Source organism: Nicotiana sylvestris, chromosome 3, assembly GCF_000393655.2.
Source record: "Nicotiana sylvestris chromosome 3, ASM39365v2, whole genome shotgun sequence".
NCBI classification, from domain to species: Eukaryota; Viridiplantae; Streptophyta; class Magnoliopsida; order Solanales; family Solanaceae; genus Nicotiana; species Nicotiana sylvestris.
In genome coordinates, this window is record NC_091059.1 from 92,023,848 (window position 1) to 92,050,734 (window position 26,887).

At 37.3% G+C, this 26,887-nt stretch overlaps 2 protein-coding genes across 2 annotated transcripts; one reads left to right on the forward strand and one right to left on the reverse strand.

The window, feature by feature from the left end:
• Nucleotides 1-10,090: 10,090 nt before the first annotated feature.
• On the reverse strand, nt 10,091-12,536 carry LOC138887673 (uncharacterized). The gene is made up of 6 exons (XM_070169450.1): nt 11,820-12,536; nt 11,674-11,715; nt 11,322-11,552; nt 10,955-11,046; nt 10,543-10,885; nt 10,091-10,498 (listed from the first exon to the last, which is right to left on the reverse strand). The coding sequence occupies exons 1-6, from the start codon at nt 12,534-12,536 to the stop codon at nt 10,091-10,093; spliced, it is 1,833 nt and encodes a 610-aa protein (XP_070025551.1).
• Nucleotides 12,537-24,985: 12,449 nt separating this feature from the next.
• LOC138887674 (uncharacterized) lies at nt 24,986-25,900 on the forward strand. The gene has a single exon (XM_070169451.1). The coding sequence runs from the start codon at nt 24,986-24,988 to the stop codon at nt 25,898-25,900; it is 915 nt and encodes a 304-aa protein (XP_070025552.1).
• Nucleotides 25,901-26,887: the final 987 nt, after the last annotated feature.

Sequence of the window (26,887 nt, forward strand, 5' to 3'; positions counted from 1 at the left end):
TTATGTAGTGCTTTGAGAGGTAGGCTTTTGGTAAGATTCAATTCTATGAACGAAAAATAAGTCATCATTTGGGTGACATTACATTGTATATTTTCCTTTTTCTTTTACAATATATCAGTAATCAGTAATTCAGTATCACATGTATTTTGCTTCACCAATTGAACCATTGCGCGTGCTTTTACTATTATTGCCTTATATCTTTCGGAATTAATGTATTTGTTTTCCAGTCGTTTAAGTTATTGCGCTTCGATAAGGCTAGAAACTTAAATAGTATTTTTATTAGTTTGCAATTTATATTCCGTAACTTAAAATTTTGAAAAGAAATTATTAGAAAAAAGAAATGATTTATTGAAAGATGCTTTGAGTAAATAGATAACGTTTGTGAGGAAGATGATGAATCTGTATTAGAATGGTGGAAGAAGGTTTCTGGTGTTTCATGTAATGTTTTACTTTCATTATTTATTTATTTTACATTTTTCTTATCACAGAAATATAGAAACATTTAATAAATTCAACCTTACGCGAAGAAATATTTTTTCTTTTGTATTTCTTTCTTATAAAAAATTATTAATTGGAATTGTAACGTACGTTTCTCATTTATAGTCGGCCTTTTCAGTTACCTATTTGTCTAATCCATTTTACTATTGTTAAAAGTACTAAATGTACTATTGGGTGTTTTATTATCATTTTTTAGTCAGTAAAATTCAATATTCATTTGAATACAATTTAGAATAACAACATACCTACTCGCAATATTTGGATAGGAGTACTTAAGTTATTAAATAATTATGTTAACATTAATTTTAAAACTTTAAGAAAACAATTTTTTTTCCTTTTATTTTTTACCATGACTAAGATATTCTATTTTATATATTTTGGAACCGACTAATCGATGTGAATGAAATGATATATTAATATGAATAAGGAAAAGGGCCATAAAAGCCATAAACATTCCTTTTTCTTAGCTTTCTGACGAGGGCACAAAGTATGATAGAAAAACATATATAATGCAAATTTTTATTTTTCTGTAATACAAATAAACCTGTAACTCTCTTCTTTATGCAAAAATAGTAGTAATTTATTTTTAGTTCTACTAATAGACTCTGAATATTCAGTGTAATGATCAAAATATATATATGCGATGAGTGTAAACCCTCTTTCGAACACAAGAGTTGTAGAGACCAAACTTCATTATAGATTTTTTGTTGTTGTGTAGCCATGACGACTACTTTTTATTTTCATTTCTTTGTTTAAAACAAAAATATATGTGATGTTTCGATTTGACTTTTGGTTGAATATTGAAATATAATTATGCAAAATACCTTTGATTAGTTGCACGCCTGCATGTTTAGATCATCTTTTGGAAAAAAAATTATCTTTGATTTTCAAAAAAATAAATAAATTATTTTTTTAATATTATAAGGTGTTAGAAAAAGATTACATCGTAATTTTGATAAGTTATTTCACAATCGCGCAACATATTCACTAGTGCTTATTAATAAATGATAGCCAAACAATAACGAGAGTCTGAATTATTGTCGAGTATAGAGTCAACACTGTGGCATTAATTAGTAAAATGTAAATGCTGGACAAGAGATCTGAATATAGACAAAGTTAAAAGACTCTTATCGTCAATCATCATATCCATATGTAGAGACAGTGACTCCGCGAATTAAGCGTGACCAATGCTCTCCTTCACTGAGGATCCTTTGGATTTCATTTTGGTTATTTCCATATAATAACGTAACTCAATAAGAAACTCAATGCTATCCCGCCTCAAAAAGGCAATACTGGATCACCAAGGGTTTTGGTGGATGAATAATCAGAGGTATTGGATCAAGTCCTGAGAGTTGGAGAACTTCTTAATAGGGAGTTATTTACCCTCTATAGTAAATCTACTCGGCGCGAATCAATGTTAGTTAATTGAGTCAGTATACTTCAAATATCAGATGGTTAAAAGAAAAAGACACCACTTTCATTTCGTTTTAATTTGCACACTGCGAATTAAACCAACTTAGGGGTCGTTTGGTTGGAATAGGGCTTATGCCTGTATAAGTTATGCCGGTATAAGTTATGCTGGGATTAATTATGTCGCGATTGTTGTTTATTCAATGTTTGGTATGTTGTATTAAAAATGACAATTGTATAATTTCTAAGAAGAAGGTATAAGTTATACCGGTGCTAATTACCCCACCCTATATAGATAACTTATACCTGATTTGCTAACCAAACAAAGTATTAAGGTGGTATTAAATTTTTATACCACCCTTATACCTTCTTATACCTCATACCAAATGACCCCTTAAATAATTGAGCGCCGATATTTGCATGCCTTGCTTTGTCAAGGATATAAATTTCCCAATTCATCTCTACTGCCTCTAATATATGACTCTATCCCCTACTACATTTAAGTGTAAAGTTCAAATCTTACCAAATTAAAAAAAGGAAAAAGAAAAAGAAGGAAAGCAAATAAGTAGCATTTTTGCAATTGGCATATGGATGTCTCAAGTAATGGCCAATAACAAGGGGGAAACAGAAATTTACATCATGTAAAGTGGATGGTCGAATCCTAAAAGATATTATTGACCTAAAAGAACAACCAAATAGAAAGAAAGAGAGAGTAAACTTGAAAAGAATAAAATCAAGAAAGCAACAAATTGTCACTTCAAGAATAAGAGAAAAGGAATAGAAAAGGGAGAGACAAAGCCAAAGTCCAAAAGTGTTGAAATAATATAATTGTCGTTTTGCAACCAAACAAAGAGTAAAGGCCCCCAATAAGTCATCTCAAACTCCTCGTAAGCTCCCACCACCAACCCTTTTACATATCTAATCCCAACTGACATAGTATATAAAAAGAAAATTTGTGCGTGTGTTGTTACCACGTTGAGATGGCTTATGGGGTAAATGTTTTCTTTAGAATGTGGCCCAGCCCACCACATTAAAGGCCCACATTTGATATCAAATCTAAGTCGCAGTACCATATTGAGTTGATCTTTTAGCATTGCCTTTCTAATGAAGTGTTATGTCAAGTACTGTAGCTTGATTTCTTGTGCATCACTGTTTTGCTACTTTTTCTCTTTTCTTCACATCATATTCATTGAACTTAGTTAAAGTAAGTTGTATACGTTCTCACTGTCAGTTTTGGTATTTAATGACTGAATATTAGAACCAAATCAAAAAATTAGCCTATGAAGTAGGAGGATCCACTTATAGTTTCCCTTATCTGTATTCGCAACAGTCGCTCGGATTTGACGACCAATGTTGGTCATGTTTGGCACCATTTCTTGAATCCAAAAAATCGCTCGTGACACCTAGTTGAATTCTAGAACCTTCAGTTGAGTAAAAAGATAGAAATGAGAAGGAGAAGAGGAAGATGAACTTCTGCAGAGAATCAACTCATGTTTACATTCATTGAAAGATGAATTGTGTATGTTAAATGTGTACAATATCAGTATATATATACACGAGTATCTACATCACACTAGCCTCCACTGTCTCCTTTATTAACTAAGCTGGTGACGGTAGTCACCTACTAACAAACTTACCTAACTAACTGATTTTAACTACCTAAGCTATTAACAGTCCACAACAGTGTCCTCTACTCTATACTTCAACATCCTCCCTCAAGCTGATGGTTGAAATACATCCTTCAACCCCATCTTGGATAATAGATAGTCATGTTGTGGCTTTCCCAGGCTTTTAGAGAGAAGGTCAGCCTGCTGCTCTTTTGTAAAGATGTGTTGTGTCTTCACTGCTCCTTGAACAATTTTTTTCCTAACAAAATGACAATCTATATCAATATGTTTGGTGCGTTCATGAAAGATGGGATTGGCTGCAATCTGAATAGCAGCTTTACTGTCACAATGTAGATCAATGGGCAGTTGAATTTCGACTCCTAGCTCCTTGTATAGGCCTGCCAGCTAGGTTAATTCAGCCACTGCTGAAGCCATGCTTCTGAACTTTGCTTATGCAGAGCTTCTTGCTACAGTGTCCTGCTTCTTTGACTTCCACGAGACTAAGGCACTTCCAAACTTTACTAAGTAACCTGTAACAGATTTCCCCCACTGCAAGCAGCCTTCCCAATCTGAGTCACAAAAGGCTTCAAGTTTCCCAGATCCTTCAGCGGGCTTTAGCAAGCCCATACCAGATGCATTTTTATGTACCTTACCACTCTTAGTGCAGCTTCCAAATGAAATTGCTTGGGTTTATGCATAAACTGAGTAAGTACTTGAACAGCAAAAGCAATGTCCACCCTTGTCATAGTTAGATATAGAAGTCTTCCTATTCAGCTTTGATATTGGCTAGCATCAGTCAGCAGGTTATCATTTTCTACATCTGTGTGCTGAGTTTCTGTTATGGATTGATTGTTGATGAAGGCATCATAATCAGCAGATGTAAGTTTCTGATTAGGCTCCAATGGAGAACCAGCAGGTTTAGCTCCTCCTAGCCCCATCTCAGTAATCAATTCCAAAGCATACTTCATTTGATTCATGACAATTCCCTCCTTTGATCTAGCAAACTCAATGCCCCAGAAGAATTTGAGCTCACCAAGGTCCTTCATCTTGACTTTGAGTTGCAGATCACTTCTTGTTTGCAAGATCAATTGAGAACAGTTGCCTAAAACCAATAGATCATCTATATACACTAACACAAGAACCATCTTAGTCTGCACCTTCTTAGAGAAGAGAGTAGTCAAAATGACTCTAGGTGAACCCAAACTGTAGTAAAGCATCAGTCAACTTCTTATTCCACTGCCTCGGTGCCTGTTTGAGGCCATACAAAGACTTGTGGAGTCCGCCGACTTTACCAGACCCTCCCTGACTAGAGAACCCCTGTGGAATTTCCATTTATGCTTGAAAATGTTGGTTTATGTTTAGTTAACAATGGCATGCTGAAAATGTTGGTTTATGTTTAGTCAACAATGGCATGCCAATTGGAAGAGTTGGTGGAAAGAGTTGGTGTGGATGCTAGGAGGAAGCTTCCTCCTTTGATGTCACTCATGACATCAAGAGGAGGTAGTTTGATGTCAGCAATGACATCAAGAGGAGGTCTTTACCTCTATAAATAGATGCACTCCTTCACTTGTAGAAATTATCCCAAAATAATACAATACATTGTAGTGAGTAGAGAGTTAAGAGAGAAATTCTCTTAAGTGTAATTGGGAAATCTCCCCTTCCTTTGTTAATATTAAAAGGGCAATTGTTCTCTGGTGGACGTAGGATTATTTTGATCCGAACCACGTTAAATCTTGTGTTCTTTCTTTTACGTTTCCGCTAACAATTGGTATCAGAGCGACAGGATTCTTTAACGATCCAAGGAGAAAGAACAAGCAAATATGAGTTCCATGAAGTTTGAAATTGATAGATTCAATGGACGCAACAACTTCAATATCTGGAAGATCCAGATGATGGCGTTACTGCGGAGGGAAGGTTCAATCCATGCTATTGACGGAAAGTATCCTACGGATATATCAGCTCCCGACAAGGAGAAGATTGAAGGGGATGCATTGAGTGCAATCCAACTATCCCTTGCACCTAACGTGCTTTGTGAAGTGAGTACGGGTACCGAAGAGACGGCCAAACAGTTATGGGAAAAGCTAGAAGGGCTATACCAAGACCGATCAGTGACAACAAGGATGTTGTTACAACGGCGTCTTCACACATTTAAGATGGGGTCAGGTACTTCGTTACAAGATCATTTAGATGCGTTTAATAAACTTGTCATGGACTTACAGATTGCAGGAATTAAAAGGGAGGAGGAGACGCTTGCATGTGCTTTGCTATTTTCATTGACTTCAGGATATCGTGATATTGAGAATTCAATGATGTATAGCAAGGAGCCTATCAAGCTTGAGCAAGTGCGGCAGGCACTTAACTCTAGTGATGTGCGGAGGCACATTGAAGGAGATAGAGATGACCAGGCAAGTGGCCTCTTTGTTAAGAGGCCGGACTAGCCAACAGGGAAAGACCAAATCAAAGCACAGATCAAAGTCTCGTGTGAACAAGAAGAATACAGAGTGTTGGGGTTGTGGCAAGAAGGGGCACTTTGAACGAGATTGCCCAATGTCAAAGTCCAAGGAAAAGGCGAGTGCATCTACAGTTGAACAGGTACATAATTTTGATAATGATTATGTACTAACAACATCGTGTAATAATAATAGTAGTTATGAAAACAAATGGGTGTTAGACTCTGCTTGTACTCTGCATATGACGTTCCGAAAAGACTGGTTTAGCAGCTACGAGAAAAGTGGAGGAACCGTAGTAATGGGCAATAATGCAACTTGTGCAATAGTTGGCATTGGCTCAGTTCGGGTTCGCTGCCATGATGGAGTCGTGAGGACTATTACACAAGTCCGTCATGTTCCTGATCTGAAGAAGAATTTGATCTCCCTGAGTACTCTGGATGAACAAGGCTACAGGTACATGAGCGAAGCAGGAACTATAAAGGTGACTAAAGGTTCTTTAGTCATGCTGAAAGGCAAGCTGGAGAACGGCCTTTACACATTGGCCGGAAGCACCATTGTTGGCTCTGCAAATGCATCTACAGTGCAGTTATCTAATGATGACAAGGCAAGACTATGGCACATGAGACTGGGTCATATGAGCGTACGTGGACTGGAGATGTTGAGCAATCGTAACCTTTTGGAAGGTGAGAAGATCAGCACACTTGACTTCTGTGAGCACTGCGTTCTAGGGAAGCAAAAGAAGGTCAGCTTCAGCACTGGCAAACACAAGACAAGAGGAGTGCTAGACTACATCCATTCAGATTTATGGGGTCCCTCTAAACTTCCATCGAAGGGCAAAAAGAGGTATCTTCTCACTTTTATTGATGATTTCTCACGAAAGGTTTGGGTGCATTTTTTGAAGGCAAAAAGTGATGCTTTTGAAGCATTTAAAGAGTGGAAGATTTTGGTTGAAAATCAAATGGAGCGGAAAATCAAGTATCTTCGCACAGACAATGGCTTGGAGTTTTGCAATGAAGAGTTTAATGAATTCTGCAAGGTTCATGGGATCTCAAGACATAGGACTGTCAGGCATACCCCACAGCAGAATGGAGTTGCCGAGAGAATGAACAGAACTCTTCTTGAAAAGGCTCGTTGTATGCTCCTACAAGCCAAAATGTCCAAAGTATTTTGGGCTGAAGCAGTTCACACTGCTGCTCATATTGTCAATCGATCTCCAGCATCGGCAATTGACTTTAAGACTCCGAATGAGGTATGGTCAGGTGAACCCTCTAACTATTCATACTTACGAGTATTTGGGTGTCCAGCTTATTATCACGTTAATGAAGGAAAGCTTGAACCAAGGGCTAAGAAGGCCATATTCGTAGGGTATGTGGATGGAGTAAAAGGGTACAAACTTTGGTGTTTGTCTTTACTCAAATTTATAGTTAGTAGAGATGTCACCTTCGATGAATCCTCTATACTTGATCCCCGTAAAGTTTCCGTGGAGTTTTCAGGAAACAAGAACAACGAGCAGGTGGAGCTTCCGGTGGAGCTTGCCAAGGAAAAGGATCAAGAGACTCAGGTTAAAGATGAGTCAGAAGATGTAGGCGTTGAAGAACTTGCTGTCAATGAACCATACACAATTGCGAAGGGGAGGGAGAAGAGGCAGACACGAGAACCGGAACGCCTTATAAATCAAGCAAACTTGATTGCATATGCGTTCGTAGCTGCACAAGAAGAGATTAAAGATCTGGAGCCCTCCTCGTATATTGAAGCAACTTCTTGCAAGGATGCCGCACAATGGCGGTTAGCCATGACTGAAGAGATGGAGTCTCTTCACAAGAATCAGACATGGGTCTTAGTGAAAAGACAAAAGGGGAAGAGGACAGTTGGATGCAAGTGGGTCTACCGAAAGAAAGAGGGAATTCCTGAAGTGGAAGATGCTAGGTTCAAGGCGAGATTGGTTGCAAAAGGTTTCAGCCAAAAGGAGGGAATTGACTACAATGAGATTTTCTCTCCGGTCGTGAAGCATAGCTCAATTCGCGTGCTACTAGCATTGGTTGCACAATTTGACTTGGAGCTTCAACAGCTTGATGTCAAAACTGCTTTCTTACACGGTGATCTAGAAGAGACAATCTATATGGATCAACCTGAAGGTTTCCTAGCTGAGGGAAAAGAAGATCACGTATGCCAACTAAAGAAGTCTTTGTATGGTTTGAAGCAATCCCCTAGACAGTGGTACAAGAGGTTTGATGCATTCATGACTACACATGAATTCTCAAGGAGTGCATTTGATAGTTGTGTGTATCACAAGAAGATGTCTGGTAACTCAATGATTTATTTACTGTTGTATGTTGATGATATGCTTATTGCTGCTAACAACATTACAGAGATAAATGCTTTGAAGAAACTATTGAGTAAGGAATTTGACATGAAGGATTTAGGAGCTGCAAAGAAAATCCTTGGTATGGAGATTTCAAGAGAAGACGATGTTGTACATCTTTCTCAGAAGAGGTATATTGAAAGGGTTCTCGAGAGATTCAATATGCAAACGTGCAAGCCTGTAAGTACACCATTAGCTCCTCATTTTAAACTTTCAGAGTCACAAATGCCTCAGTCCGAGGATGAGGTGGAGCATATGTCAAAGATTCCTTATGCCAGTGCAGTTGGTAGTATTATGTATGCTATGGTATGCACACGTCCAGATATTGCTCAATCTGTAAGTGTGGTAAGTAGATACATGTCCAACCCAGGAAAGAGGCATTGGGAAGCTGTCAAGTGGATATTGAGATATCTCAAAGGAGCTTCTGGTGTTGGTCTTACCTTTCGAAAAAGTGGTACAGGTATTTCAATTCTCGGTTATGTGGATTCTGACTATGCAGGAGATCTTGACAGAAGAAGGTCCACAACTGGATACATCTTTACCCTCGTTGGCAGTGCCGTCAGTTGGAAGTCGACTTTGCAGTCGATTGTCGCTTTGTCTACGACAGAAGCAGAATACATGGCAGCAGCGGAGGCGGTAAAGGAAGCTATCTGGTTGAAAAGTTTAGTAGCGGAATTGAGTTTGGTTCAGCTGGAATCAACTCTTAGATGTGATAGTCAGAGTGCTATTCATCTAATGAAAAATCAGAGATTTCATGAGCGCACTAAACACATTGATGTCAGATTTCATTTTATTCGAGATGTTATTGATGAGGGAACTATCAAGGTCGTGAAGGTTATCACAGACGATAATGCTGCAGACATGTTGACCAAGATAGTCCCGCTCGCTAAGTTTGCACACTGCAAGGACTTGGCGGGGGTGTGCATCAACTGATGCAACTCCGAAGAGAACAGTTGCTAGGTGGAGGTGGTATGTTCAACAATGGTTTGATTCTTCTTGTTTCTTACAACGGGGTTGCCCAGTAAGCTTAGAAGTTTTGGCCAGAGTTGTTCACACGCTCGAAACGCAAACCAAGGTGGAGATTGAAAATGTTGGTTTATGTTTAGTTAACAATGGCATGCTGAAAATGTTGGTTTATGTTTAGTCAACAATGGCATGCCAATTGGAAGAGTTGGTGGAAAGAGTTGGTGTGGATGCTAGGAGGAAGCTTCCTCCTTTGATGTCACCCATGACATCAAGAGGAGGTAGTTTGATGTCAGCAATGACATCAAGAGGAGGTCTTTACCTCTATAAATAGATGCACTCCTTCACTTGTAGAAATTATCCCAAAATAATACAATACATTGTAGTGAGTAGAGAGTTAAGAGAGAAATTCTCTTAAGTGTAATTGGGAAATCTCCCCTTCCTTTGTTAATATTAAAAGGGCAATTGTTCTCTCGTGGACGTAGGATTATTTTGATCCGAACCACGTTAAATCTTGTGTTCTTTCTTTTACGTTTCCGCTAACAATACTTCTTCAACTAAATCCCCTTAAAGGAAGACATTGTGCATATCCATTTGAAAGATTTGCCAATGCCTAGCTGCAGCTACTACTATTACAGACCTAAATGTGACCATCTTGGCCAAAGGAGAGAAGGTCTCTGTATAGTCCAAACCTTCTTGCTGACTATAACTTTTAGCCACTAGTCTGGCTTTGTATTACTACACTTGAAGCTGTATATTTAACCTTGAACACCCATTTGTCCGCAATTGGAACCTTGCCGTTAGGAAAGATCAATTATACTCCAAGTGTTGTTCTCTTCTAAGGCAGTGATTTCAGACTTCATAGCTTCAATCCACTTGAGATTCTTAACTACCTCTATGTAAGTCTTTGGCTCAATAATAGCTGAGTGGGCAGAGAGAATAGAGCTGTAGACAGAAGAGATATTAGCATAGCTCACATAGTTGGAAAGAGGATAGCAACAGTTAGATTTTCCTTGAGACTGAATCACATAGTCCTTCATCCACAGTGGTGGTTTAGATACCCTTTGAGATTTTCTGTTAGGCTCAAATGCTTTAGGAGATAATATAGATGGTGAGGTATCAACATGCAGTTTTGCAGGTAGAGTATTGATGTGTGCATCAGTAGCCAGATCTGGATTCTCAGTTGAGGTTAAGGTATCAGTAGAATGCTCAGTAGAGATGGTAGCAAGAGCAGATCATCCTAAAGAGGTACTGTCACTCTGTTGTCAGAGACACTATGAGGTGATAATTCTAGGATAGGAAATAGAGAGGATATAGGCAGGTCAATATGTTTAAAGGAATAGACATCCTCTTTAAACACCACATCTCTACTCATAATAAATTCCTTGGAAGCCAATGTATACATCTTGTACCCCTTTTGAACTATTGAATAACCAAGGAAGACTGTTGGAATAGCTCTAGGGGAAAATTTATCTGTTTTCATCACCTCTGACACATAACCTAGGCACCCAAATATTCTCAAGTGAGCAAGAGAGGCAGGGAAACCATGCAGAGTTTCATAAAGAGTCCTGCCTTTGAGAGTGGAAGCAAGCAACCTGTTTATAAGTTACACTGCAGTAGAAACACACTCTCCCCAAAACCTAAGAGGAATTGAGGCCTGAAACCTGAGCACTCTGGCTACATAGAGTATATGTCTATGCCTTCTTTTAGCTAATCCATTTTGCTGTAGAGGCACATGAGCTTTGATGAATGATGCCTAGTGATTGAAGTAGATCTGTCATCTGATTGAAAAACTCACAACCATTATTTGTCCTTAGAACCTTAATAGTTGAAGAATAAATGTTTTGTACCATTAAGAAGAAATTCGTGAGAACAACAACTGTCTCAGCTTTTGAAGGTAATAAAAAGATCTAGGTGATTCTGGAATGATCATCAACTAATATTAAGAAGTGCCTTTTCCCATCATAGGTAAGGACCCCACACATCATCATGAATAATATTAAAATTGGAATGAGCAATTGAGGTACTTACAGGAAATGGTAGCCTTGTTTGCTTGGCCAAAGGACAAACAGTACAATGCTTCTCAATATCCTCAAAATGCATAGATTGAAAAACACTTACTCTCTTCAGTACATCCAAAGGTACATGACCTAATCTCCTATGCCACAAGGCTACATTTATTTTATTATTCTCTGTGGTATTTACAGTGAGAGACCTTGGATTTGAGCTTGCACTTCTTGTAGTAGGTGCAACACTAATTTCCTTTATTGCACTTTCAGAGGTGAGTACATACAATCCACTGTCTTATCTACCAATCTCTTTCACCTGTCCATTGAAGAGATCCTGGAAGATGCAATAGTCAATATATAACATAGCTACACACCTTAACTCCTTTGTAATTTTTGAGACAGATAAAAGATTGTATCTGAACTCAGGAATGTGCATCATATTAGTTATCTTGTGACCAGGAAATATATATGTGGAACCTATGTATATCACTGTAGCTACATCTCATGTGGGTAGACATACTTTTCCTTCTTTAGAGTTTCCCAAGTGTTTTAAGACAAACATCATGTCAAGTCTATGTAACATGTGATTTGAAGCTCCAGTGTCAATTATCCACTTAGGTTTATCTGTAAGAACAGTTATACTATGTGTCATACCTGCTGCCATGGCAGAACCACTATTCTCATTCCCTTTTCTTAACATTTGCATGATTTGATTGTATTGCTCCTGTGTAAACTGAGGAATTCCTCCTATTGCAGCTTGAGCAGACTGATTGTTAGGAGAGTTGGACACTTGTAAGGAAACTGATGGATTTCCAGAAGCTGTTGCAAGGTTGATTGGAGTCCCATATGTTCCTCCAGTAGGATTGTTAGAGAACTGATTTTCTCTAGCATATGGAGCTGAATTTGCTGAGGAGAATTTCTTCTTAGGCTTGAAATCTAAGGGATATCCATGAAGCTTATAGCATGTCTCCGTAGTGTGACCTTTGAAGTTACAGTAGTCATAATATAGATGGTTTTTTCTCGGTTTAAAGTTATTGTTATAGTATGAGATTCCCTTGTTACTGAATAAAGCTGGATTAAAATTCAAAGAACTAGGAGGATAGGAACCAGTTTTGTTAGTGAATTGAGTTTGATTGGGATGACCTTTGTTGGTGAATAGAGCAGTTCTTTCATGAACTTCAGATACATTGATGGTATGATTAGCCAGAGATCTTCTACTTTCTTTTGAGATTATCATAGAGTAGGCTTTTGTTTATGGAAGGATAGGAGACTTAGTCAGAATTTGATTACTAGACTATGCATATGACTCGTTCAGTCCCATTAAGAACTGCAACATTCTCTAATATTCAAAGTGTTCCACATATCTTTTAGATTCTTCACATCCACACTCAGGGGAGGGCATAAGTGCATCAAACTCAGCCCACAATTCCTTCAATTTTGCAAAATTAGAAGATACTTACGAAATAACCTGCAATAGGGTGGCAATCTGCTTGTTCAAGTACAGGACTCTCGAGCCATTCACCTTCTCAAAGCTTTATTTGAGATCACTCCACACTTTGTGAGCACTTGTGGCATATACCATTCCACGCAATAATTCAGTTCTTACAGAGTTCATTATCCATGAAAGTATTATGGCATTACACTTCTCCACAATTCATAAAGGGAGACATCAAATTTTTCCTTAAAATACCTTCCATCTACAAAACCTAGTTTACTTTTCCCTAGCAAACTAACACGCATAGAACTACTCCATAAAGCATAGTTTTCATGTATAATTCGCTTAATTGAGATGAAAGAGCCACTTGAAGTATTAGAAGGTTGAAGAAATAATGGATGATGCTGATCTATGACTGTAGTACCAACATGAGTTGGATCTGTTACTGGGATTGAAGTACCGCATCAAAATTGACTCGCATTAGCAGAGATATCCTCAACTCTTGTGCCTGTACTAGTACCATCAGCTTTGACCGCCATTGATGACCAGAAACTAGAGCTCACACTAATTTCTCAACGACGATTCAATCACAAATTGAGGTGAATCGAAGAAATTGCATGTACGAAAAGAAGAACTAGAACCAGAAATCACTTAGAGTGATCTACTTGAATCAGTTGTCTCCATACGTTCTGATACCATGTTGAAGTCTAGAACCTTCAGTTGACTAAGAAGATAGACATGAGAAGGAGAAGAGGAAGATGGACTTCCGCAGAGAATAACTCATGTTTACTTCATTGAAAGATGAATTGTGTCTATTAAATGTGTACAGTATCAGTATATATAATATATACACACGAGTATCTACATCTTACTAGCCTCCACTACCTCCTTTATTAACTTAGATAGTGACAGCTGTCACCTACTAACAAACTTACCTAACTAACTGATTTTAATTACCTAAGCTATTAACAGTCCACAGGAGTGTCCTCTACTCTAGACTTCAAAATACCTCTCTAGCTAACTCAAATTGTCACGATTGATGTTTAATTTTTCAGATGATTTTCACAAATATTCACTTTTAGTGTTGCTAATTGGAATATAACTAGCTTTTAGGAAATAATTGAATATAACTACAAATTAACAAAGTGATAAACACCCTCGTTTTCCTTCTCCCTCCCCCACTCCGCTTTTTTTTTTCCTTCTTGTACTTTGCACAGGAAAAAAAGAGAATGGGTTTGGAGTATTTATAAGGACGAATTACATGTTGGGACTAAAATTGTAGTGAAGAGGATGAAACCTGGGGTAATAGGTACAAGAGGAATGAACTAATTCCAAGCAATATGTATTTGGTTGCTCTGCTTGGTTTAGTGTATTAATGTCAATGAGAACCTTTTCGTGCATAAGTATATGCCACATGAACTTTCAGTCCGCATTCAATTAGCTTGAAACAACAAAATAAAATAGATAAGACTCATAAAATATATAAGAGAGTTTATGGAATTTTCCTTAAGTTCAGGCAATTTTCCATGAAGTTCAAGAACCGGAAGTTTGAATTGTGGCAGTTCAAACTTTAGGAAATTTCTTGAAGTTCATATGGCAGTTCAAACTTTAGAAAAGTTTTTGAAGACCATGTGGCAGTTCAAATTTTAAAAATATTTCCTAAAGCTACGTTATTTTTTAATTAATGTGTCATATTCTTAAGTTGTGATTGTTTTTCAACTAATTTGCAAATACAGGCTACAATCTCTCTCCTACTGGACTCAGTTAGTGCTATCGAGTTCAGTGTAGAGACCAACGAAATGCTTATGCTGCTGTGTCCCAAAACTATGACCAAATGCAGACTGGGTCTAGTCTCCCACAACAACCAGGGTGTGACCAAACCACTCCTCAACTTGACACCAGTTATCAACATTAAGAGAAAGAACCAAAGGAAACAAACAAGGAATCCTCAGGGAACGGAGAAGCCTCACAGAAACCAGTCCGCACACCACCAACCACTCCTGATAAACTACATCATATGGAATGTTAGGGGTGACAACAGTGCTGAGTTCAAAAGGCACTGCATGGATATGATTCAGCTCCACAAGGCAGCACTGCTGGTCTTGCTAGAAACTAAGATGGCTAACCACAAAAGGCTGACAAAGGAGCTGCATTTTGACATGCTTATCTAATCTCCGAATGTTGGCTTATCTTGTGGGATTGTGATAATATAGAAAGAGGACAGTGTCATTATTGAAGAGGTTTCCACCACCCCTTAGGGCATCCATGCCATGGTAAACTCTCATCCCACACCCCTTGGTTATTTTCAGCAATTTATGCTAGCAACATTTTAGCTGATAGGAAGTTGCTATGGGATAGTCTAGTTACTACCTCCAAAAACTACACTTATTCCACAAAAAAAAGAAGAATTCTATCCAGAATTGCTGGAATCCAAAAATTCCCAAATTACCAGTTCAGCAATTACCTGTTAAACCTAGAAAGCAACCTGACCAGAGAACTTGACTCCATCCTAAAAAATGAGGAAGATATCTGGAAATTCAAATCTAGGATTAATTTTGCTAACTGAAGGGGATGTCAATACTAGATTCTTCCACACCTCCGCTCTCAATTGGAAAAGAAAAAACATGATCTTGTCCCTCAAAGAGGAGAGTGAAAACTAGCTCTATAACCAAGGGAACATTAAGGCTTCCATTATGTCTTTCTTCAAGAGCCTTTACACCTCCTCACATACCCAAGCCTCCATCTCCGCTACCAACCATCTGAACATGACTCATATTCTATCAGATTGTCAAAGAAGTAGATTGGATAGTTCTCTTGAGATCAGTGAAATCAAAATGGCCATTTTTTCCTTTAAGCCTTTTAAGGCTCCTGGGCCAGATGGGCTTCACTCTTTTTTCTACCAAAAGTATTGGAGCATTGTAGGAAACTCAGTAATAGATTTCTGCAAGCAATGCTTTAAATCTCACTCCATGGATGATACCATGAATCAAACTCTACTCAGTCTCATCCCTAAGTTCCCCCAAGCATCCATGCTCAAAAACTTCAGACCAATACGGCTTTGTAACACAATCTACAAGGCCATCACTTAGATTATTGTCAACAGGATTAAGCCTATACTACCTGATATAATTGTACCTAGCCAGGATAGTTTTATTTCCAATAGGAGGGCTTCTAATAATGCAATTATTGTCCAAGAGTACATTACTCATTTTTGGGAAAATGAAGGGGAGACAGGCTCATATGATTCTCAAAATTGACTTAGAAAAGGCTTTTGACAGGCTAAAGTGGTCTTTCATTAGAGACACACTGTATGCCTTCAATTTCCACCTTGGGATGACTAAGTTAATCTTATCATGTATTAGCTCATCCAACATCTCTATCCTAGTGAATAGGGGCAAAAATGATTTCTTCAAGACCTCTAGGGGCATCAGACAAGAGGACCCAATCTCCCCTTACTTATTCATTCTGTGTATGGAGAGATCCTCTAGGTCAATTGACAAATCTGTTCTAGACAAGCAATGGCACCCTATCAGTATCAGTAGGTCTGGCCCAAAATTCTCCCATCTCTTCTTTACTGATGACCTTACCCTTTTTGCAAAGGCTAACACTAGGAACTGCACTATAATATGCTCTATCCTGCAGGCTTTCAATGAGAATTCTGGCCAAAAAATTAATCTCATTAAGTTGAGGGTCCATTTCTCCTCTAACACAAGGCAGGATACCATGGAATGTCTCACTAATGCTTTATCTATCCAAGCTATAGCTTCCTTTGGGAAATACCTTGGTTTCCCAATATTCCATAAGAGACCCACTAGTACTGATTTCCGGTTCATAATTGACAATATGTAAACCAAGCTGGTTGGCTGGAAAATAAATTGTCTTAACATGACTAGAAGGACGATTTTTTCTAAGGCCTCTCTCAGTAATATCCCTATCCATATCATGCAATACATCAAATTGCCCACCAAAACCATCAAGAAAATTGATAGAATTCAGAAAAACTTTATCTGGGGCATAACCTCTAACAAGAAAAAAATACACTTGGTTAGCTAGGATAAAGTCACTAAGCAAAAGGCCCATGGTGGGCTGGGTTTGCAAAAAGCTGAGCTTAAAAATAAAGCTTCTCATGCCAGTCTGGCTTGGAGGATCTACCATAATACCTCCAGCTTATGGGATGGAGTGTTGATCTCTAAGCACTGTAACTGGAACCATACCCCTAGGAGGCCTAAATCTCCTATCTAGCAATGTATCCTCAAGGGCTGGGATACATGCAACAAGGCTAGTAGATGGGTTGTCAACAAAGGTATCAGTGTGAGCTTCCTGAATGATGCTTGAATCCCCAACCAGACAGCCATTAGAGAAATTATTGAAGGCCCCCTAATCCCAAATGACATAACTATCAAAGTAGACTCTGTCTACAACTCTGGGAACTAGACTTCTCTTCCATCTCTATCGACATCCCTGAAAAAATCTCTAACCTGATCAAATCAACTTTCATTCTTTCCAACACTACTAAGGAGGATAGGCTAATATGCGGGTTGACTCCAGGTGGGTCCTTTACAACCAAATCAGCCTATATCTTCCTTAGAAGTAATAAAGAGTCCTTATGGAATGGGGAGGAAGGCACCTTCACTTGGATATGGAAACTAAAAGCTCCTAACAAAATCAAAAACTTTACCTGGATGCTTGCCCAAAATAGGCTGCCTACCGGGTCCTTCGTGCACAGAATTGGGTCTAGCAACTCCTGAAACAAGTGACCACATATTCTTTGAATGCCCAAATGCAAGCCACTTCTAGCAAGAATTGTTATCCAAGGGTTCTACTGCAAATCAGCGGCTAAATCCCACCTTCTCTGCCCAACTATGACCATCAATATGGAACAAGCTAAAGAATCCCCCCTTCAACAATATCATCCCTTGGGAGAACATCATTCTTTTTTGTTTGTGGCACATTCGGCTAACTAGAAATCACAACCTCTTCAATTACAAGAAAGATAACATCAGTACTAGTAACACCATCTCCAAAGCAACAGAATATTATATGCTGGCAAAAAATTGAACTATCAAGAAGCCTTTCCATACCAGTTTTAAATGGGATCCCCCTAGGAGAGAGCACTATAAACTCAACACATATGGGGCTGCCAAGGATAATCCAGGCATTGGGGGAATTGGTGGAGTATTCAGAAATCATAATGGGGGTTAGATTATTTGATATATGAAAAATATACCACATACCACCAATACCATGACTAAAACGAAATCTCTACTGAAAGGGCTACAACTAGCAGAACAAAATGACTGGATCCCGCTTGAAATCAATACTGATTCAGCTGAAGTAATTCAAATGCTACTCACAGGCAACACAACTTATGATCCTATTATTTGTACATGCGGTTTATTAATGCAAATGATGGACAAGGTGATGGTGAGACACACCTACAAGGAGCAGAATAGGGTGGTTGATGCACTAGCAAAAGAGGCAGCAAAGTCTAGCTTTTTGGGAAGAACCATTATACTAGCAGTTCCTCCGATGTTTACAAATAATGTATTTTGGAAAGACATCCAAGGAACTGAAGTTGTTAGAAATATTTTGAGCATGTAATATTGATACACAGTATTAAGGGAACTAAGGTACCCCAGCATAGATAGTACTATGCAATGTAATTCTTAGTATATATAGCTTATATATATATATATATATATATATATATATATATATATATATATATATATATATATATTGTAGGATTGCATATAGGTATTTGCAACACGCAGCGGAAGACAATAACAATCCTAGGCAGATATTTTCGTATTTAAAATTTATTTACATGTCAAAGATCGGATCTGAGACGTACCTGGTAAAGATAGTCTCATTTCAAAATTCTTCGATAGTGCGAAGATTCTATGCTTATCCACACCGAGACCGACCCTTGCTATCAACCCTTTGATCAATGAAACCCACGAACAAATTGATTAAAAATACTATGCTAAGAATTTTCTCAAAACTTTCGGCGTAATAGTAGCAAGACAGGAAGACAATTTTCTTGTCAGTAATGTATCTCTTATTTTGTGGCCTTTTCTTTCATTTTTTCTCTTACCCTCCTACGTGATGCTTTCATGTATATATATACTGACATATACCTTAATTACTAAACTTTTCCAAATAGGGTAGGAATAGGTTAATTAAGTCAGTGACTTCACGTGTAAGTCCAATGCCATATGGAGTACAATACTTCCATACAAAGAGAATCATGAATCCCTTTTTAAATGGGATTGTGGTGGCAGACGTGGACTTTCTAGTTGATCCAATTCAAAGTTGGATTAAACTTATAACTCTTTTATTAATATTTCATATTATTTATGAGTACCAACTATATATATCACACATATATATTACATCCAAGAGATATAGTTTAATTTTCTATTCCAAATAGAAAATGTCAATTTGTTCACAATATTAATTATATCCTCAGTGTTAGCAAAGAATATAATAATATTTTATTTGGACTAATAATTTAAATTCTTTAATTTAATTATCAAATACTAAAGTAATTAATCTTTTAGCAAAGATCAGAACACTCATAGTATGCGACCCCATAGGTTCAATACTAAGTCGGTAGTAAATTGAGCACATCAATATACTAATCAAGGGTGGCGTCTAGAAACACTCCTTAACGACCGGATAGCATGAAGTATACAATTTACTCTCAAAAACCAGTAGAAGAATAATGTAGTAATTCCTTTTCTCCTTGTAGCTCTGGATCACCCTAGGATATGGTTTAACTGTCAAATCTTAATAGGCGACCAACTATGTATTCATGTCAAATATAATCGACCATTTAATGACCTAAGAAACTCATTTCTTCTTTCATTCAATTGCCCTAGCCAAGGTCTTAGTTGGGTCGTTTATAATTCATGACAACATGGAGCTTAAACTCATTACCAAGAGTTGACAGATTCCATCTTGATCAATCACTAATTCTACAAGCATTTAATCGTACCCAATATCCTTTCAATTATTGCCCTAGGGCCATAGGTGTCTGGTATCAAAGCACAATAAATAACTTGTCAATTACTATGACGATCTCAGGTCAAAGGAAACTTTTACATCACATTCTTCAAGAGAATATCCTATTGCCAGTTTATGGTAATTCTAACCATTAGGAATTATCCAATGAGTAGGTTCAATGATCATATCTCTATATGCATCATCTATCTATGTAATTTAGTTTATGAGATCAACTAATCTTTATCTCGTAAAGACGATCACATAAATATTGATCTAACCGGATTACGAATGTCCAAATTAATAATCCTACGATCAAGAACAAATTTAGATTAAATTATAAGAAACTTTACTCTCATTATCATGATCTCCATCACAATATCAAGTCTCAATATTTAAACAAGGACCTTATAAAATTAATCAAGCAATTAATAACAATGATAAAATAATATCAAATGCCATATATATTTTATATCAAAAAACATTCACAAAAATATGTTCAAATCATCAAATATGATATTGGATATAGAGAATATCTACTATATCCCTAACAATCTCCCACTTGCACTAGAGCCAATCACTCTTGTACTTCATCCCCAATTTCTACTTGTGCTTGTCAAACTCCTTTGCGCCAAGAGCTTTAGTGAATGGGTATGTAGCATTTTCCTTTCCATCAACCTTTTGAATCTCGACGTCTCCACGTTCAATGATCTCTCTTAGCAAGTGATACCTTCGCAGAATGTGTTTGGACTTTTGGTGTGATCTTGGTTCTTTTGCTTGAGCAATGGCTCTAGTATTGTCACATAACAGTGGAACCGCACCTTCTATTGAAGGAACCACACCAAGTTCAGTTAAGAACTTTTTCATCCATACAGCTTTCTTAGCAGCTTCACTAGCTGCTATATATTCTGCTTCAGTCACTGAATAAGCTACTGTAGCTTGTTTGGAACTTTTCCAACTCACCGCACCACCATTTAAGGTGAATACATAACCAAAAATAGATTTTCTATCATCTCTATCTGAAGAGAAACTTGCATCAGTATAACCTTCAAGTTTCAACTCAAAATCTCCATAGATGAGGAATTGGTCTTTAGTCCTTCTTAAGTACTTAAGAATGGTCTTCACCACCTTCCAATATTCCTTACTAGGATTTTCCTGATATCGGCTAGTCACTCCAAGTGCATAAGCCACATCAGGATGTGTACATGTCATGGTATACATGATAGCTCCCACCGTACTAGCGTATGGGATCCTACTCATGCGTTCTCTCTCTTCAGGTGTTTTAGGACAATCCTCCCTATTGAGAGTAATTCCAGTACCTATCGATAGATAGCCTCTTTTGGAATTATCCATGTTATACCTCTTTAAGATGGTATCAATGTACAAAGACTAGGAAAGTCCAAGAAGCTTCCTAGATCTATCTCTATATATCTTTATTCCTAATATATAAGTTGCTTCTCCCAAGTCTTTCATGGAGAATTATTCAGATAGCCAAATCCTGGTACTTTGCAATGCCAGTATGTCATTCCCTATGAGCATTATATCATCAACATACAACACTAAGAATATAATTGTGCTCCCACTAACCTTTTTATACACACAAGGTTCTTCTTTGTATCTAACAAAATTGAACTTTTCAATTGTCTTGTTAAAGAGAATATTCCAACTTCAAGAAGTTTGCTTTAGTCCATAAATGGATCTTTGTAGCTTACAAATTTTATTATGATCAGACGAAGATGTGAAACCTTCAAGTTGTGTCATTTACAAATCCTCTTCTAGCTCACCATTAAGGAAAGCTGTTTTCACATCCATTTGTCATATTTCATAATCATAGTATGCTGCTATAGCAAGCAAAATCCGAGTTGATTTGAGCATTGCCACGGGAGAGAAAGTCTCGTCATATTCGATTCCTTCTTTCTGACGATATCCCTTGGAAACAAGACGGGCTTTGTAGGTCTCCACCTTTCCGTCTGCTCCAATCTTTTTCTTAAAAACCCATTTACATCCTATAGGTTTTATATCCTTTGAAGGTTCAACTAAAGTCCATACTTTATTTTCCTTCATAGATTCCATTTCGGATTCCATGGCCTTTTGCCACTTCTCATAATCAGAACTTTGTATAGCCTCTTCATAGGTCGTAGGGTTATCATCATTATGATCAACCTCATTTGATACATCATCTTGTACCATTAAATTTAATCTAGTTGATACATGACGTTCTCGTGTAGACCTTTTAAGAGGTACTTGTACAACCTGTTCACTTTGTGCTGGATTTGGTTGTTGTTCAATTTGGTTTGGAACTGGTTCATTAACCTGTTCTTGAACTTCATTTAGTTCTTGAACTTTAACCGTTGAAGATAGAAACTTCCTTGTCAACTTCAAAACATCTAATAAAGGTTCTTCAACTTGGGTCTCATGATCTTTACATTGTGTTCATTCATTAGTTTCTTGAACTTCATCAAGTTCTATTTCTCCATTATAATTTCCTTCTAAAAGGAATTCCCTTTCCAAAAGGTTGCTCTTCTGGCCACAAACACTTTATGGTCAGAAGGGTGATAGAAATAATATCCCATTGTTTCCTTGGGGTACCCAATGAATCTACACTTATCAGATCTTAAGTCAAGTTTATCAGATTGTAGTCTCTTAACATAAGCTGGACAACCCCAAACTTTAATGTGTTTAAGGTTAGGCTTACACTCTTTCCATATCTCATATAGTGTTGTAGAGACTGACTTAGTGAGAACTTTATAAAGTAAGTATGTTGTTGCTTCCAAAGCATATCCCCATAAATTTATTGGAAGATCAGTGAACCGCATCATAGATCTCACCATATCTAGTAAGGTTCGATTTCTCCTTTCAGACACACCATTGCGTTGTGGTGTTCCTGGAAGTGTCCACTGTGAGAGAATCCCATTCTCTTTGAGATATCTGGTAAAATCTTCACTAAGATATTCTCCACCTCTATCAGACTTTAGTACTTTGATACTTTTACCAGTCTACTTCTCAACTTCACTACGGAACCTTTTGAACATTTCAAAAGCAGACTTGTGTTTCATAAGATACACAAATCCATATCTTGACATATCATCAGTGAAGGTTATGAAGTAAAAATATCCACCTCTAGCTTGAATTTTCATGGGCCCACAAACATCTGTATGAATTAGTCCCAATAATTCAGAAGCTCTTTCTCAACTTCCAGTAAATGGAGATTTGGTCATTTTTCCTTTGAGACAAGATTCACAAGTTGGATATGACTCAAAATCATACTTGTCAAGGTACCCTTCCTTGTACAACTTGTTAATTCTTTTCTCTCCAATATGACCAAGCCGATAATGCCAAAGGTATGTATGATTTACTTGATCATCTCTTTTCCTCTTAAGACTTAAAATATGCATAATCGAATTAGCATTCACATTAGGTAAGACATAAACATCATGTTGGAGATAGCCATTCACATATAAATTATCACTATAATAAATAGAGCAAATACCATTGCCTATATTAATGTGAAAACCACGTTTGTCTAACATAGAAACTGAAATTATGTTCGAAACAAATTTAGGAACGCAATAAGAATGATCCAACATAAGTACTTTGCCCGTAGGCATTATTAAATAAATTGATCCTACAGCTACAGCCGCAACTTTTGCACCATTTCCAACTTGTAGATTAACTTCTTCTTTCTTTAGCCTCCTACTTATCTTGAACCCTTGCAACATATTACAGATGTTATAACCACTGCCAGTATCTAATATCCACAGTGTAGAATTAGTAGTAGCTAAAGAAACTTTAAAAACATTTTTCATTAATGTCTCACCTTGTTTCTTGTCCTTTAGAATTGCAAGATACTCCTTGCAGTTTCTCAATCAATGCCCTTTCTTCTTACAGTAAAAACATTCAACATCATATCCTGACTGCAAGATCAAATCTTCAGAAAGCTCTTTACCAAGCTTGTACCCCAACTTCTCATGTTCTTCGGTAAGAACAATCATATGATTGACAAGGGGTCCAACTGGAGAGTTTTCAATGTCCCACTGTATATCAACCATCTTCTTAAGATATTCAATGATTGCAGTTGGATCCATATTCTGATGTTTCTTCTGGAGTTTAGAACTCATAGAAGCGAGAATGATGTATTTAATAGCAAGGCATTCTTCCAAGTATTTCTGATAAACCTTGGTGCCTTGAACATCATTCTCTAGTGGGACTATCTTTGCAGGCTTATCGATCACATCAATGAGCTTTTCATGCATGAGAACAATTCTCAAATTTCTATACCAGTCATTAAAGTTTGGTCCTACCAACTTGTTGGTCTCAAGTATTCCATGCAGTGATATAACAGACATATTGAGAAATCTAAAATATAGAAAAGAAAAGGCAATGATATAAGAACATATTTGCATATATCAAAAAGACATGGACTTTTATCTAAATGATATTTCCACTAATTATTTTAAACTATTTACCCTCATTATAGTTTACGAAATCTTTATTTCTATTAGTGGAGTAAAGGAATCCTTTAACAATATGTATGAGCCCCTTGGAAGTCAAGTCGTTTCTCACATATATTTTAAAGGTAGGTACTCTTACCAATTGTATCCCTATACAATTTTCTTAAATAGCTCTATGTCAAATAGTCCCCTGATAGTCAGGTCGATCCTATTGGCATAGTTGAGTTTAACCATCATGATAGCAAATAACTTATTAAATTTTATACTCCCCCAGATGGTCCAGGCGTCTAGTGTAAAATTGAATAATTCTTTCAATCCATACATCTAATGCAATAAATAATTTTAACATATTCTCGAACTATAAGTCTCCTGGTAGTCAGGCCGTCCCTTATAAACAAGAAATAAGTATATTTACCTTGATGGATAGCTCTATAATAAAATATCTTATATTTTATTATTTAAGAACTCAAATTTTAGTAAGAGGGAATTGTTACTAAAACAGTTTTTAATAACATGAAGATCAAATCTTTTATAGCATGTGAATTTAGTTCAAATTGTCTACATGCTTAGTCCTAAATTGATTTACATCACATGTAATAAATAATTCAAAATTATGTAATGAACAAGCATGTGACATAAAAACGAAATTCAACATCTTCTAACATGTTTATCTTATATATCACATAAAAATATTTCATGCCAGAAAACTATTATTAATTAACATCTCATGAACTAATAAAAATTAAAATAACAGTCTTGTGACTTTATTGTAGAAGAGTTAAAAGTTATCGAGTGATGGACGGAAAAAAATCTGGTATGGAAAAAGAAGAAACTGAAACAACAACCCAGCACATACCACCAAAGCCACCAGAGATTACTACCATATCTACCACATCTACCACTATCACACCCAAAACTACTAATGGCACAAGTGCAGGCCTTCAAACAACCTTCAAGGAAAAACTACTGGCACCAGAATTCATGATGCATATTGACATGCCAGAAGATGAACAAACAATGGAAGAGCAACAATTAACAGAGGACCAAATACCACAAACATCAAATGACTTGCAGGAAGGTATAAGAACAATTCATCTAATAGAAGAAGACAAAAATAGAATGTATCTACCATGGAGATACTCTCTGATCATTAAGCTACTAAGCAAACGAATACAACATCAATACCTAAAGAAGAAATTGCAGGAAATGTGGAAACCATCCGAGAACTTTCCACTAATAGATGTGGGATCCGACTATTTCATAGTCAAGTTCAACAAAGAAGAAAATATGGCCAGTGCACTCCAAAATGGACCCTGGTTTATCAATGGTTTCTTCCTATCCCTCAAAAAATGGGAAACAAATTTTGTAGCAAGCCATGCTACCCAAGAGAGGTCGGCCATTTGGATACGTCTGCCTCAGTTGCCCACCGAGTTCTATGATGCAATTATACTTAAGAAAATAAGCAAAACAATAGGAAACCTACTGAAGATTGATACCTGTACAAGTGCAGCACTAAGAGGAAGATACGCACGACTATGCATTGAAATGCAACTTGAAGAGCCAGTCCAATCTTGTATACTCATAGAGAATTACAAACAAGAAATCATATATGAAGGAGAGCACATCCTCTGCAAAGCCTGTGGAAGACTAGGACATACTATCTACCACTGCCCTCACACCAAACTTACACCAGCATCTCCAAACCTATAACACACGTCGGTTACCCCCAACACCCCAACTAACCAGTGGCAAACAGTTACGTTCCATAAGAAGAATAAAACACATGCAAACACACCACGCCCAGCAGCAACAAGGAGCAGCATAGCACCATAGGGACCTCTTCACCAAGGCATTTAAAATGGACACACAGGTATTAAGGTCAAAATCTTTGAAGCAGCCACAGGTAAGTATCTCCACACTCAAAAACTTTCCTTTAGATCGAAAGAAACTGATGAATCCAAATCTTTAAGAAACACCCCAACACACTCTGTCAAAAATCGAAAAGTTATGCACTCAACAGGGAACTCAACTAGAATAACAGACCATCACATCCCCAGCCAATCCCAACCTCTCAATAACAAATTCGAATCTCTTCAAGAACTTGAGGAAGACGAAGAGATGGCAATTTCGACAAATATTCCTCTGAAACAACAAAACCCTTCCTCTCCTTCACACAAGGACTCTTTGATACATCCAAGAAACCAAGCCACACCTGAAATGCCACGTGTCTATTAGGTGGCCTCAACCAATAACCATACAGTACACTTGCATGACAAGTTGCCATTATGTCTAGAAGCTATTGACAACTATAACCTAGACACTAATCACTCCATGCATTCACTCAACCCTTAATATCCAAGTGACAAATCGGACACCATGAATTACACATGCACACACTTGTCAATGGACACTGTCCAAATGACAAAACCTATGGACACAACTAACCAAACGGATGCTATATACTCACACACGCCAACCCCACCCAATCAAACCCATCTTGAATCTAATACAAAAGATACACAATCATTCCCCTCACCTTTTCAGCAGCCCTCCAAAAACCTTTTAATAATTAACTCCCAACAATCAAATGCCAAATCTTCTACTACCACTGAACAAAAGGTCTCGACTGGCACTATTAACTCACAAAGTGCCCAGACACTCCTTCCACATTCCAACAATCCAAACAATCCCATGCAT

Bases quoted from the DNA above. Each gene is read 5' to 3' on its own strand.
- LOC138887673 (XM_070169450.1), bottom strand. From the start codon at position 12,536: ATGATAATCTCAAAAGAAAGTAGAAGATCTCTGGCTAATCATACCATC. The intron at 11,716-11,819 runs GTATGTCTACCC...TCCTGAGTTCAG, and splicing joins GAAACTCTAAAGAAGGAAAA to ATACAATCTTTTATCTGTCT. The intron at 10,499-10,542 runs GTACCTCTTTAG...ATCTCTACTGAG, and splicing joins TCTCTGACAACAGAGTGACA to CATTCTACTGATACCTTAAC.
- LOC138887674 (XM_070169451.1), top strand. From the start codon at position 24,986: ATGGACGGAAAAAAATCTGGTATGGAAAAAGAAGAAACTGAAACAACA.